General features: G+C 44.4%; 1 protein-coding gene across 1 annotated transcript; it reads right to left on the bottom strand.

Annotated features, from left to right (window-relative positions):
• Positions 1-3,476: 3,476 nt before the first annotated feature.
• On the bottom strand, positions 3,477-15,043 carry LOC309390946 (uncharacterized protein C11orf97 homolog). The gene is made up of 4 exons (XM_081950885.1): positions 14,785-15,043; positions 12,088-12,192; positions 7,451-7,504; positions 3,477-5,959 (listed from the first exon to the last, which is right to left on the bottom strand). Exons 1-4 carry the CDS (start codon positions 14,951-14,953, stop codon positions 5,955-5,957), a joined length of 333 nt encoding a protein of 110 aa, XP_081807011.1. The 5' UTR covers positions 14,954-15,043; the 3' UTR covers positions 3,477-5,954.

The following is a 15,043-nucleotide window of genomic DNA, read 5'->3' as shown; positions in this document are numbered from 1 at the left end:
GCCCGGATATGGCACAAGAAGAAGATAGAAAACATAAAGAACGTAAGTGCCATGTTGCTGCGGTGTTGTGAAGTTTGTCTTCTTTCTCTTCGACATGACAAAGGGGAAGTCCTTCTGTCTTTCATTGAACGAAGAGAGCACACTTCTCAGCTGAACTCATTGGAGTAAAACTTTGCATCCAAAGAGCCTTTTCCCCACAAAGCTTTCTCTCCTCTCCATGTCTGGGCTTTTCTCCATTCATACATGGAGTTGCACTTCTGAGTTTTTTTATGAGTTTGGAGAGACTTACCGTAATTTGAGGAGTATAAGACGCACCTCCCTCCCCCTAAAAGAGGGTGAAAATTTAGGTGTTTCTTATACACTGAATGTAGCCCCGCCCCGCCCACCCTAACCTTAACCCTCCCTGCCCTTCGGCCATTTTTGGCTTCCGTGCACCGTTTTTTACTTCTATGCATCACGTTTTTGGGCGGTTCCAGGCAGTGGGGATTGGTGGCTGTGGAACAGCTGATTGTGGGTATTCCTGGAGGATTGTCAATCAACCTGGAACAGCTGATTGTGGGTATTCCTGGGGGATTGGCAATCCACCCGCCAATCTGATGTTCATGCTGAATTAGGCTGCGATAATGTGCTGAAGCTGACCAGACTGTTTGCTATTTGCTGCCAGGAGTCTAGCCAGATGAATACTGCTGGATGCTGGTAGGGAGAAGCAGGATTTTTTTTTTCTTGTTTTCCTCCCAAAAAACTAAGGCGAGTGTTATACTCTGGAGCATTTTATATTCTGAAAAATGCGGGTAATTCTGCTCATCGGTAAGGAGGGGGAATGTCACACCCCTGGTCACTTCAGTTTCCTTCTGCTTGAGCTTTCCAATGGGACCAGATTGATGAAGAATGACATGTAGATTACAGAAGAAATTACAGGTAAGTCAAGTTGTTTAGCAACTGTTCAAAGTTGCACCAGACCTCCCTGAAGGAACTTGTAACCCACCCACCCACACAGTCACATGTCTACACTTAGAGCATTTAGCAGCCAGACTGCATCTATGTTGTGGCCTACCAGTGGCCAGCGGAGCTGGTGGCAGACTCAGACAGTGGGGAGGAACATGGGCCAGTCCTGGAGGTTGGGGAAGGCTCTTATGAGTGCTCTGCATCAGAGGCAGAGATGGGGCCAGGGCCACTCAACAGTTATCAGCTGCCTTTGGAATCGGAGATGAGTGGGGCGGAAGAACAGCTGGAGCCTGTTCCCGATGTGCGCATACGCAGAGCTGCCAGGAGAAGGGAACAGTTAAGGAACAAGAGCCAACTCGGGAATAAAGGCACAAGTGGATGGTGAATTGCCCCTCCCATAGGGAACAAAGAGGAGCGAAGGGGGAGTGGAGTTTGCAGGAGACAATTAGTTCACTTAATTGGTTAGTGACTCTCCGAGACTCCTTGCCAAGTTTTGCAGATATCGGCCAGGCAGCTCTCCAAGCCGAATAAGATCTGTGATTGCAAATTCACCATTGAAAGACTTTGCTGGACGTGAAGGAGAGGAATTCACAGGAACGTAATCAAAAGGGGTTTTGTCGGGAGAAGGAGTCTGCTTCGTGGTGTGAGGAAGCCTAGGTCAGAACCATCTATGGCTGCTTGTAACATTCTGCAGTCACATGACTATGTTTGGTGATGGTTTTGCCAAAACGTGACGTTTACTTCAGGTGAATCATTGCTTCACTTAAGGACTGTGGCAGTCACTTTCTGTCTGTGGCTGTCACATAATGACCATCACCACAAAAAAATGGAGAATTGTGTCAGTGACATGGATTTACGACCAAAATGAGTTATATCCATGGTGGGCAGGTTCCATTGAAGCCATAATTTGAAACTACCTACATATCTTACTAGCAGATAGCTGGTGGTCCCTGGTGATCACATCTCACTAATACAAAATCCTGTAAACACAAAGCATTCTAGGATCTTTAGATCAGGTTGAATGTGCCGTTTTAATACTGTTTTAATCTATTGGGATTTTTTTTTAGCATCCGCATTAAATTCTCCCATAATAGGCAGATTATGGGGCAGCAAAACAATTATTTATTTACAATCCATTATTTACATTCACTTATTGTACCCTGCTTCAATATTTTTAATAATAGAAAGGGGTGTAGCATACAATCATATGAAAGAAATAACGAAAGTTTGTATTTTGACATATTTCAGTACTTGCCACAGAATTTGAGTTTCAGTGGAATGTTTTGTTGGTGTTTTAGCAATTGTTGCTGCCAATTCTTTCCATTTATAAGCATTAATTGTTGGCAAATCCTGTATCACACTATAAGATGGAAACAAAATCTCTTTTGTTGTAATATGAGGACCAAAGAATGTGTGGTGAAGCAATCATGAAGAAATAAAAGATTATTTACTATTTGTTTTGTTTTGTGTCTGTGTGTGTGTGTGTCTGTCTGCTTGCCCTTTTAGGATAATTGTTCCTCCACCTACAAAACAGTTTCTAAGTTATTATATTTCAAGACACATCAAAATACATACAAAATTATAAACTTAATTTACAAAGATAACAATAAATACAACATGCCTGCCTACTCTGGGACAGTTAAAAACAACACAGTTGTGAGATAAATATTATGAATAAATGAAATAAAAGTGAATTGAAGCTATAAAACTAGTAGTAACAGATGTAAGATATATTCAAAAGAAAAAAATTAACTCATACTTAAAACAGGGATAGACTTAGGAGAGATTCTGGTTTTTTCTACAGACAGGTAACAGACGTGGGAAATATATTTTTAAAAACCACAGTTGATTTTGCTGCTGTGTTTACCCAAAAAGACAAATTAGTTCCATTCTCCCAAATGAATTTATTTGAAATGGGACAGCCATCACAAATTTGTAAATACAATAATAAAAGTGATATGTTTTTCCATCTGTCTTTTGTAAAGTGCTTTCAATTGAAGGACATCGCCCTTTGATGGGTGGGATTGTGATAGGGCACAAAAAATATGGGACATGGTGTTAAGTGAAATTAGAGCGCTTGTTGAATGTAAATTTAGATATGTCACCCAGGATTGCTTTACTGTTGCTGGTAGAAAAACGGGATATAAATAAAACAAAAAAGGAATTGATTGTAAATTTGATAATGGCAGGTAGATTAGTGATGGCTAAATATTGGGGATGAAATGGATATTCAAAGAAATGAGTTTGCAAACAAATGATAAATTAACAACAGACATTAAATTAAAAAAGGGATGATTAAAGCAAATAATTATAGTGAAATATGGGGGGATTTTATAAAATCAGTGTTGGTGGAAGGCAAAGGGAATAAATCTACTCAAGAATATATGTTATTTTGGAGAGGATAAGGGCACAATTGGAGTACATTGTATATCTTTTAGTTGTTACAGATGAAGAAATATAAGAGTAAAAAAAAAAGGTCTCCAGGGGTGGGATGGGTGGGGATACACTACAATATTTGGGTTTCCCCCCCCCCTTTTCTTTTTGTATTTACTATGTTTGTATTATTTGTATTTTTTTAAACAATAAAAAGGTAAAAAAAATCCCTTTTTCTAGGGATTGAACGTCCTCTTCTGCAAGGCTGTTGTTCTAAGCCTGAGATTTTATCCTTTCTCATCTTCGCCCCAAGTCTGTCACTTCAGATACACCATCTCAGATTGATGGGGCAACCAGAAATATTTTCATATTTGGGAGGGATTGAAACAAGAGGAAATTTGAGGGAATTGATTTGAAAGGCTTATCTCCATGACGGCGAACCTCTGGCACATGTGCCACAGGTGGCACACAGAGCCATATTTGCTGGCATGGCAGCTCTCAGCTCCAAGGCGCATGCGCGCACTGGCCAGCTGGTTTTCAGCCTTCCGGAGGGCCGGAGGAGGCCCTTTTCAACCTCCCCAGGCTTCAGGAAAGCCTCCCCAGCCTGGGAAGGGGAAAAAAACAGGCCCAACAGGCCAACCGGAAGTTTATTACCGAGTCTCCCAATGTCATTAATTTTACTTCAAAACATCCAACATTCTTTTTTTTACTGATTTTTAGTAGGATGTCCTCTCCCTCCCCAGCGGAGAAAGCAAGAACTGTGAAGGTTCTGTCTCTCACAACTTACCCTGGAAATGCAGTGCACCAAAATAGTAAGCCTCTTTTCAGGAGTCAGTAATCTTTGGAAGCAGTGGGCATTGTGAAACCCAACATAAAAATAAACCATGTAAAAACGTGTGTTTTTAAAATAATATATGCTAAAAGAAGTTAAAAGTACTCCAAATGGAATATGTTCATATAAGAAAGAACACCTTGCAAAAGAGAAATGTATCTTGGGCATCATATAGACAGTGAACAAGGAAAAAATATAACCAAAAATATAATGTTTCTCGACAAAACAATTAAATGGCAATTGGAACTTTATCTTCTCCAGCTTGTCAATTGTACTCATCTTGGTCCTTAATAGTGTCCACATGTTCACCATTTCCCCTTGCCAACATAATTGGACAAGGACATCCTTTCAGAATAACAGAATATCAAAGTTGGGAGGGATCTTGGAGGTCTTCTAGTCCAACCCCCTGTTCAGGCAGGAAACCCTATGCCATTTCCCTCCTTAGCAGATTTTTCTCTACAAGCAGATCGAAAAAGAGGATTCGAAGAACTTTCATTTCTATATTTTTAAAAAAAGGTGATGGTGAAAAAAAGCCCCATTCTTTTAATGGAATGCTTGAAACATTTTTGGAATATTACTGAAGTTTCTCACCAGCAAGGGGAAACCTGTGACTACTATCCATTCTCAGACCGGAGTGGAATTAAATATTCCTCTAACATGGAACCAAAAACCGAGATCTAGTAAAAGGGGTAATTTTCATTCTGCTATAATGATGGATAAGGCAGAAGTAAACCAATTCTAGAATTTCAGCCAGATAGTCTTGGAGATGGGCGTACAAATACAATGGGGACCATGCTCTTTGAGGAATAGATGCTGACTTCCAATCCCTTATAGCCTTACAACCACAATTGGGGAGCAGAATCTCCATGACTAATCCAGGCAGTTGTTAAGCGAAACACACACTTTCCTTCACAGTTGTTAAGTGACTTAATACAGTTGTTACGCGAAGGACGTGGTCATTAAGCCAATCTGGCTTCCCCCATTGATTTTGCTTGTTAAAAGCCAGCTAGGAACGTTGCAAATGTCAATCAAATGACTTGGAACACTGCAGTTTGATCAGGCCTGAAATCTGATCACATGACCTTGGGGAACCTGCAATGGTCATAAGTGGAAGGACCAGTCGTAAGTCACTTTTACCTGTGCTGTTGTAACTTCAAAGAGTTGCTAAATACATGATTGTAGGTAAAACACTACCAGTACTATTGACTATTGCTGTCTCAGAAACCTTTCGCCTCAAGTAGCCTGGAGGTGCAAAAAAAAAGCATGGAAAAAAAAACCCATTGAATTTACCTATCTCCATAGCCTAAAGCAATTCCTTCTTTATCACCCCTGCACAGTTTAATCAATCAACAGTGTTTGAAAAAGCACCGCAGTTGTTCTCAGATCAAAGCTGGCCTCGATGGAGGCCCGTCAAAAACCACACAAAAGAAACAGAACCATGAGAATTGAGCTCAAAGTTACTGATAGACTTGTCTGTTTTCCATTTGCTCAAGCTGCCAATGTGGTTTAACAACTTTTGAGGACCTTACACATATAAAATATCAACTTCAACTTTACTCAGAACTATTTGGAGAGATGGGGCTTTTTGTTGCTGTTATAAATTAGTGAATTATTTAGTAGTGAGCTAAGTCATAGATGATCATCTTAGATACACTGGTTGACAGGTGCGTAGCTTCAAAATTTATTTTATAAGCAACTTTATAAATACTAAAATATAGTTGTCTATGTTCAGATAAATGTGACAGCCATAGATTTGCTTTTCTTCTGTGACTTCCATCAAAGGAGATTCAGTTTTTCAGAATGACTATCCTAGAAAGGAGAAAGTATCAAAATGGAGATTCATAAGTATTATATTTGTGGAGCAGTTCTGTGTCCTGTTTTAAACAAATAAATTTCACTATGAGTGGAATGAAATCAAGTAATTTTTCCTAAATGGAAGGTGGAAATCCACTTAAGTTGTCATAGACATTCCTACTCAACCAGAAATGTAAGTTATTAGGGCCCCAACAACATGAATTTTTGGTAAATAAAAAAAAATGAAGTTACTGCCTTCACAAATCTGAGAAATCTGAATGTGACTGTGGCACGCCTGTCATAGGTTCGCCATCGCTGTTCTACAGTATGCAAAAAAATAAGATTTTATGTGTTGTGTTTGTTTTGAAAATAAAAATCTTTATAAAAAAGAAAAGAAAATTGGGTTGTCTTTTGAAAGGAAATACCTTTGGGACCCCATGACCTAGACAACCGAGAAATTCAATAGACATTGGGAAGAGTAGTGTTCATATCTCAGCTCAACCTTGAAGGTCATTGAATTAATAGATCAGCCAGATCAGCTACTGTACATCAACTCTGAATATCAATGGGGAGATAGACGATACGATCATGATTGGCCCAGTGGCGGGTTTCCAATTTTTTTTACTACCGGTTTGCTCACGTGCGCAGAAGCTTCCGGGTGGGTGGGCGGAGCCTCCCTCCACCGCTACTCCCGGTTTGCCCGATCTGGGGCGAACCGGGAGTAGCCCACCTCTGGATTGACCTAACATCTTTGTGATGGCGAATCTATGCCAGGGGTGGCACACAGAGCCTTCTCTGCTGGCATGCATGCCGTCGCCCCAGGTCAGATCTCTGTGGCGTTTCTTTTGTGAGCTTGTTTCCCTGCAAACGATGAAATAGAAGCTCACGAAAGAAAAAGATCCTACTTCTTGTCATGCTGTCAGTGTGGGATGCCCTGCCTTCCGCCGGCCAGCAGATCTTTGGGTCTCTGCTGTGCATGTCCACGGGCATGTCTGCACATGTGCGCACATGCACATTGCAATTTGGGCATGCACGCGCATTCACACGCACAGTTTGGGCACTCGATGTCTAAAAGCTCCGCCATCACTGTTATAGGACAATATTTCTGTGGGCTCTAATAATCTTCCATTAGCAGAGTTCACACATGAACTGGCTTCTAGTAATCAGGAACTAAAACTTCTAAAAGATCTCCATCAAAAGGAAATGTATCTCCAGACCACAGAAGGCAATCTAAAACTAGCCATGAATCCGAGGGCTGCTTTACGTCCTCTGTTTAGAAGGCATTCAAAAGAATCTGTGTGATATAACTGGGAAATGTGGATTAAACAGCCTTTCTGATCCAGGTAATCCATCTTCAAAATTTATTCAGAATTATTAAAATTATTAAAACAGCTGTAGTCCATTGGGTTGGTAATACAAGGTAAAACCCAGTTGTGAATATTGGCTGCAGGTCTAACTGGAAAAAAAAAACATCATTGTGAATATACTGTAAATTGGAAAACTTACCTTTGGTATCTGGAATTTCTGAACGCTGCTTTTGTGATTCAAAATTGCAGGTAACTATTCAAAGTAGACATTGCAGGGGGAAAAGATGTATTAAGCCAAAAACCAGAAGTAATGTTATAAACATTTTTAGTTATAGAGAAATAGGGTTTTCCCCCTATCTCTTGGCTGCCATCTGGTAGCTATTTAAATGTATGTAGTTTAGAGAGGGTAGCTCTCTTCTGTTTCTTTATTTAGCGTCTGGAATAGAGTGGATGGATAACAGTAGTAAAAGTATATAAAAGGAGCGCGTGATACTGTGGTACACGTATAATGGAAATATGTAGTCGATTTTGTAGACATTCAAGAAGTGAGCCAACATATTTCAAAACGTAACTTGTAACTTATATATAATATAAGTATTATATTAACGTAACTTGTAACTTATATATAATACGTAACTTGTAACTTATATATAATATAATATAAGTAATAGGTTACATTTTGAAATACATTATACATATATAACATAAGAGCATTAATCGCGACCTGGGATTTAATCGAAGCAATCGCTTAGTGGAACATCACAATTGTATGATCTTACTTTAGCCTTTTTTTTTGCGGGGTGTGTGTGTGTTTACAGAGCTATAAACAAATGGATTGCTTTGAAGCTTATTCGAACACTGTTGTTGTGGCCTGCCATCAGCCAGTGGAGCTGGCAGCAAATTCGGACAGTGAGGAAGTTGGGGAGGAACATGCGCCACTCCTTCCCATGGAGTCTGGGGAAGGCTCTGATGAGGGCTCTGTGTCAGAGGCAGAGAGGGGGCCAGGGCCGTATGCCAATTATCAGCTGCCTTCAGAGTCAGACATCAGTGAGGCAGACGAACAGCTGGAGCCTGTTACCAATGTGCGCATGCGCAGAGTTGCCAGACGAAGGGAACAGCTAAAGAACAGGGGTCAACTTGGGAGTAAGGCCACAGGTGGACAAAGAATGGTCCCTCCCAGAGGAAATAAAAGAGGAGCGAAAGGGGAGTGGAGTTTGAAGGAGACAATTAGTTCGCTTAATTGGTTTGTGACTCTCCGAGTCTCCTTGCCAAGTTTTGCAGATATCGGCCTGTCAGCTCTGCAAGCCAGATAAGGTCTGTGACTGTAAATCCTCCCTAGAAAGACTTTGCTGGATGTGAATGAGCAGAATTCACAATGAATTAATAAAAAGGGGTTTTTGTCAGGACCAGGAGTTTGCTTCATGCTCTTGGGAAGCCTCGGTCAGAACAACTGTAGGCAAAAAGGAAAAGCTGAAAGGCACCAATTAAGATCTATAAATATTTCATTTGCTCAGGGGCAGGAAGTGGTTCATGGCAGCATACGTGTAGTCCTTGATTTGTGACCACAGGAAATCCAGTTATAAGTTGTCATGGTAGTAAACTGAGGCTCATACATGACCAGATATGATTTTATGAACTTTTTTGCAAACGTGATAGTGATTAAGCGAATGTGCTGGTTATAATAAATGTAAATCCATTCATTTGAATAGTTTTTTTGCTAGAAACTGGCAAAAAAGTTACAAATGGCAGTCACATGACCACGGAACACGACTGGTTGCCAAGCGTCCAGCATGCAATCATGTGACCGTGGGGTTATATTCACGACTATTTAAGAGACACTTTATGGGCCTTGAATTCACTGTGACTTGCTTTGGATTAATTATTACCGCAGAGACCAGCTCCAACCCCAAGAGAACAGATTACACAAATACAATAACAAATCTACTGTCCATGTGATCTTATATATACCGTGTTTCCCCGAAAATACAACAGGGTCTTGTTTACTTTTTACCTACAAAATATGGCTTGGGCTTTATTATGGGGGGAGGGTTTGTTGTTTTGGGGTTGCCGGGCGGCCGCCATGGGCGCATGCTCTATGGTTGTACGCTCTGCAAGTAGCTGGCCCACAACCATAGAGCGTGTGCCCAGAGCGGCCACTGCCGAAAGACTCGTGTTGGAAGCCGCGGAAAAAGCCAGGCTGGGATGGCAGCGGCGGCGGAGGTGCCCTGGCTCCGTAATGAGAGCTGGGCCATGCATTGGGAGGTGGGTGAGCGAGAGTGGAACAGCTGCTTGCGCAACCCCCCTCTCCAGCCGTGCAGAGCGCCAATCTCTGGCATTTGGAAGGCGCCAAGCTGCGGGAGCCAGGCGGTGGCGAACAGGCGCTCATGCGGCTTGGCGATACCCCTAGGTCAGTGAATGGCGCTGTGCCTGGCTGCAAAGGGGGTTTGCCGGGTGGCTGCTCGTGAGCGTGGTCGCTTCATGGCTATTGTGTTGCGCTGCTGCGACAGCGCAACACAGCCATTCGCCCATGAGGCTGTGCCTGGCTCTTTGGGAGCCTGCTCTCAAGAGAGCAGCTGCCCGGCAACTCCCCTTTTCACCTGGGCACAGCGCTGCTCACGAACCTAGTGGTATCCCGAATGTGCCAAGCAACACGATCACCTTTGCCTCTCCCCAGGCTGCCGTGCCTTGGCACCTTCGGGATACTGCTAGGTTGGTGAGCAGCGCTCTGTCTGGCTGGAGGTGGGGGGGTTGTCCAGGGGCTTATATGCGGGGGGGCTTATATTTCCCCCCCCAAAAAATGTGGCATGGCTGTATTATGAGGACATGTCCCTTCATGGCTGTTGTGTTGTGCTGCTGTGACAGCGCAACACAGCCATTCACCCATGAGGCTGTGCCCGGCTCTTTGGGAGCCCGCTCACAAGAGAGCAGCCACCTGGCAACCTCAAAACAACAAACAAGCGTGGCTGTATTATCAGGACATGTCATATTTTCAGGGAAACACAGTGTATATGTGTGTGTGTGTGTGTGTGTGTGTGTGTGTGTGTATGTGTATGTATGTGTATGTATGTATGTATGTATGTATGTATATATGTGTGTGTGTGTGTGTGTGTGTGTGTGTGTGTGTGTGTGTGTGTTGTAATTGTACTGATAAATAAAATAAAGGGAGACTAGGATAGATCTATTTCGAGCTAATTAGCTCTCATCAGCTAGCCATACCCTTACTGGGATTAGAACCCGGGCTGTATATATCTTAGGCAGGAGTCTTAACCACTAAGCCACGGGTTCTCTTCCTTATTTAGTTCCCCCTTTATTTTATTTATCAGTACAATTACAACACAAATATAAAAAGGCAAAATATGGTTTTCTGCCTGCATGGTCTTTGTGATAAGCCTAAGGACAGAAAGAGGGAGTAGTGACCTTCCTCCCATATTTAGTCATACCAGGGGTTATAACACAAATACATATATATATATATATATATATATATATATATATGTATATGTATATGTATATGTATATGTATATGTATATGTATATGTATATGTATATGTATATGTATTTGTGTTACAACCCCTGGTATGACTAAATATGGGAGGAAGGTCATATATATATATATAGTACTACGGCTTTCAGAAATGAATTAAAACTAAATTATTCCAAAGGGTTTTGAAGAGCTAACTAAATACCTGTGGTTTTGCTTGCAGCTGTTTTTTTTTTTTTGCTGTCACTATTTAATAATCATAATCATTATTTAATAATCATAATCATAATAGCAGCAGCAACAAAGCAACAACGAGTTAGAAGGGACCTTGGAGGTCCTCTAGTCCAACCCCCTGCTCAGGCAGGAAACCCCATGCATGCCATTTTAGACAAAGGTTTTCCTAAAAAACTTCCAATTTTGGAGCACCCACAACTTCTGAAGGCAAGCTGTTGATCGATTGCTTTAATTTTTTTTTGTAGCAATGTTCGGAATAAAAACATTGGAGTGTCACCAACATTTTGGACCTTAGGGATCACTACATTCATAATTTTAAATCCAGCAGACCGCTAATATGATCTGCCTAATGACCAGCTGGGTGGGTGTGGCTAGGTGGTCATGTGACTGGGTAGGCGTGGCCAACTCACTGTCTCTCATGTCAAGGGGCGCCTCTCCAGCCTCTACTCGCCCCTCCCCTCCCAGTCACTCCTCTCCTGCCTGCCCAGGCTCCTTAGGGACTCAACAGGAAGCAGTTGCTGGAGCTAAGAAGCCACCGTGAGAAAGAGTTGGCAAAAGATCTGGCTCAGTTCAAATTGGATCTGACTGAGGAGGAGGCTCAGCAGAAGCACCTCACTGAGGACTACAAGCATAGGCTTTCCAAGCAGAGGAAAGACCTACGGGTGTGCAAGGGCAGGTACCGACGCCTGGAGGCTCAGCGGGCTGAGACGGTCAGCCAGTTCCAGGCCATGAGGCAGTCCCACTGGAACAAGGCCCTCCAACTCTTTGCCACCAGTGGCGCTTCCCTTTTGGCCTTCACCCAAAACCCCACACCGGGAGGCTGAAGCAGACTCCAAGTCGGAATTTCTGCCCCCCTCCCCGAATGGGGAGACTCTCAGCAACAACACAACGTTCATTGCATGTATCTGACCCAGGGGCCGTAATTTGGGGACCCCTGATTTAGTGCAATATAAAAAATGCAAATAATTTTTATGTGGACCACCAAACTTTTCTTGTGGACCACCAGTGGGTGACCGCTGGTCCAAAGTACAAAAGTATGAAATCTTCCCATTGAAAGCATTTCCGAATTTGAATCCTGCCTCCCCCCCCCCCCTCCAGCTATCTTGTTTTGCAAATCTTACCTTCTGAAGGGTGTCTGAATCTGCACTCATCCCTCTGGAAATACAGCTCTTCCTCAAGGACTTCCCTAACTCTCCTTGGTGGTTCAACATACACAAACTTCTTCCCTGTTTTAGAAAAGACCATTTCAATGGATGAGCTGAGGAATTTGCAAATGATAGGGTGAAAAAAGTAAGGTTCTACATTTAGGCAAAAAAAACCCACAACCATACAAAATGTACAGGTACAGTATAGGTTCTCTTGCTTGACCAGGGGGCTGGACTGGAAGACCTCCAAGGTCCCTTCCAGCTTTATTCTATTCTGTTTTATTTTACCATGCCGCCCACTTGCCCAACAAGGTGACTCTGGGCAGCATGTGTATCTTCACCACCTTGCGTTATTTATAAAAAATAAGATGTGATTCATGATATAACCTTAACCTAACATCATGCATAGTTCTTTGGTAACCGTGGCTGACCTCCAAGAGCTTGGAAGAATAGATCTTAATATTGGGAAATCTGAGGGCTATGGATTTGGTTGGGAAGTTGAAAAAAACAACACATCCAGGTATAAGTGAATGGGCAAACTGCTTCTGTGCTGTTGCCAAGACAACGACAGGGGCATGCCCATGATGTCACCAGCAGTCCCCTTTGAAAGGAAGCAGGAGGAGATTCTCCAATCACTAGCCACAGCCCTGATGGGTGCAAGGGTGCAACTGATCCATAGCAAGATGGGATGTAGGTTCCCCCCATACCACCAACGCCGCAGACTGCATCTATCCCTTAATTGTGCAAACCGATCTGGGAGTTATCTCCTCCCAACAGGGGTTTTTCCAGAGCCCATCATCCTCAGCGCACAGAGAAGTCTTCCCTCAATAGAGGCGTGCATAAGGGCACCAGCATGCCTCCCGTCCCTGTCCTACTGTCCCCGTTTATTTGTCCCCATTTCATGTCTTCTTATTCACGTTTATTCTTATTCTTGTACACGGGTGTACAAACTAACTAACTAAATAAATACATTTGATTTCCACCCAGCCTGGATTACCTACTAACTTCCAACTGCTGAAGCTGAAGCCCTACCTCCCCACCCCCAGCCAAAAAAAAAAAAAAAAACCTGGAGAATTTCTCCACTCCATGGATCAAAGCAGTGAGAAAATTCCCAAATGCTGCCTCTGAAGCCCACCCACCCACCTCCCGCAACCCATCCCCCAAAACCCCTGATCTTCTCCACTCCATTAACTTCCAATTTGGGGGGCTTCACCTCTCACCCCCTCAACCCTCACCCCTCAAAAAACCCTGAAGATCTTCTCCATTCCATTAACTTCCAATTGCAGGGGCTGAAGCCCTCACCCCCCCAACCCTCACCACCCCAATCTCTCCCCCCCCCCCAAAAAAAACCCTGAAGATCTCCACTCCATTAACTTCCAATTTGGGGGACTTCACCCCTCACCCACCCCAACCCTCATCCCTCAAAAAACCCTGAAGATCTTCTCCATTTCATTAACTTCCAATTGCAGGGGCTTCACCCCTCACCCCCCCAACCCTCACCCCCCAACCCTCACCCCCCCCAAAAAAACCCTGAAGATCTTCTCCACTCCATTAACTTCCAATTTCTGGGGCTTCACCTCTCACCCCCCCAACCCTCACCCCTCAAAAACCCCTGAAGATCTTCTCCATTCCATTAACTTCCAATTGCAGGGGCTGAAGCCCTCACCCCCCCAACCCTCACCACCCCAATCTCTCCCCCCCCCCCCAAAAAAACCCTGAAGATCTCCACTCCATTAACTTCCAATTTGGGGGACTTCACCCCTCACCCACCCCAACCCTCATCCCTCAAAAAACCCTGAAGATCTTCTCCATTTCATTAACTTCCAATTGCAGGGGCTTCACCCCTCACCCCCCCAACCCTCACCCCCCAACCCTCACCCCCCCCAAAAAAACCCTGAAGATCTTCTCCACTCCATTAACTTCCAATTTCTGGGGCTTCACCTCTCACCCCCCCAACCCTCACCCCTCAAAAACCCCTGAAGATCTTCTCCATTCCATTAACTTCCAATTGCAGGGGCTGAAGCCCTCACCCTCCCAACCCTCACCACCCCAATCTCCCCCCCCCAAAAAAAACCCTGAAGATCTCCACTCCATTAACTTCCAATTTGGGGGACTTCACCCCTCACCCACCCCAACCCTCACCCCTCAAAAAACCCTGAAGATCTTCTCCATTCCATTAACTTCCAATTGCAGGGGCTTCACCCCTCACCCCCCCCAACCCTCACCCCCCCCAAAAAAAAACCCCTGAAGATTTTCTCCACTCCATTAACTTCCAATTTCTGGGGCTGAAGTCCTCCCCACCCCAATCTCCCCCCCCAAAAAAAAACCACTGAAGATCTCCACTCCATTAATTTTCAATTTTGGTGGCCGAAGTCCTCATCCCCCCAACCCACCCCCCCATATCCCCTGAAAATCTTCTCCACTCTCTTAACTTCCAATTTTGGGGGCTGAATCCCTCCTCTCCCCCAAAAAACCCCACAAGAACCCTGGAAATCATCTCATTCCGTGGGTAAAAGCAGCCTGGGAGAGAGAAAGCCTCGCTCCTCCAGGCGTGGAGGGGAGGCTCCTGGGCTACAACCGGACCGACCCTTCCGCAGCCGGGCAGGAGGGAGACCTTCCACCCGGGTCGCGCGCGCGCCAGCCCCACCCCACCCCACCCCACCCCCCACTCACAGGGTTGCCCCCCGTCATTGCTCTCGCCGTAGATCCGGCTCCCGGAGTCCCCCGCCTTGGTCTCCGGCGCTTCCCCGGCCGACGCTCGCATGTCTCGTCCTCGGCGGCTGCTCCGGCTTGCTCCGGCCAGCCGCGCCCAGGCGAGCGGCACGCGCAGGCTGGTTGCCATAGGAGCCCACGGTTGCTGCCGCCGCCGCCGCCGCTGCTGCTGCTGAAGGGGGAGTGGCGGAGGAGGAGGAGGAGGAAGACGATGGTGGTT

The sequence above is a fragment of the Natrix helvetica genome (assembly GCF_964273705.1).
Source record: "Natrix helvetica genome assembly, chromosome: 4".
Lineage (NCBI taxonomy): Eukaryota > Metazoa > Chordata > Lepidosauria > Squamata > Natricidae > Natrix > Natrix helvetica.
The sequence above is the reverse complement of the archived record's forward strand: the minus strand, read 5'-3'. Positions and strand labels throughout refer to the sequence as shown.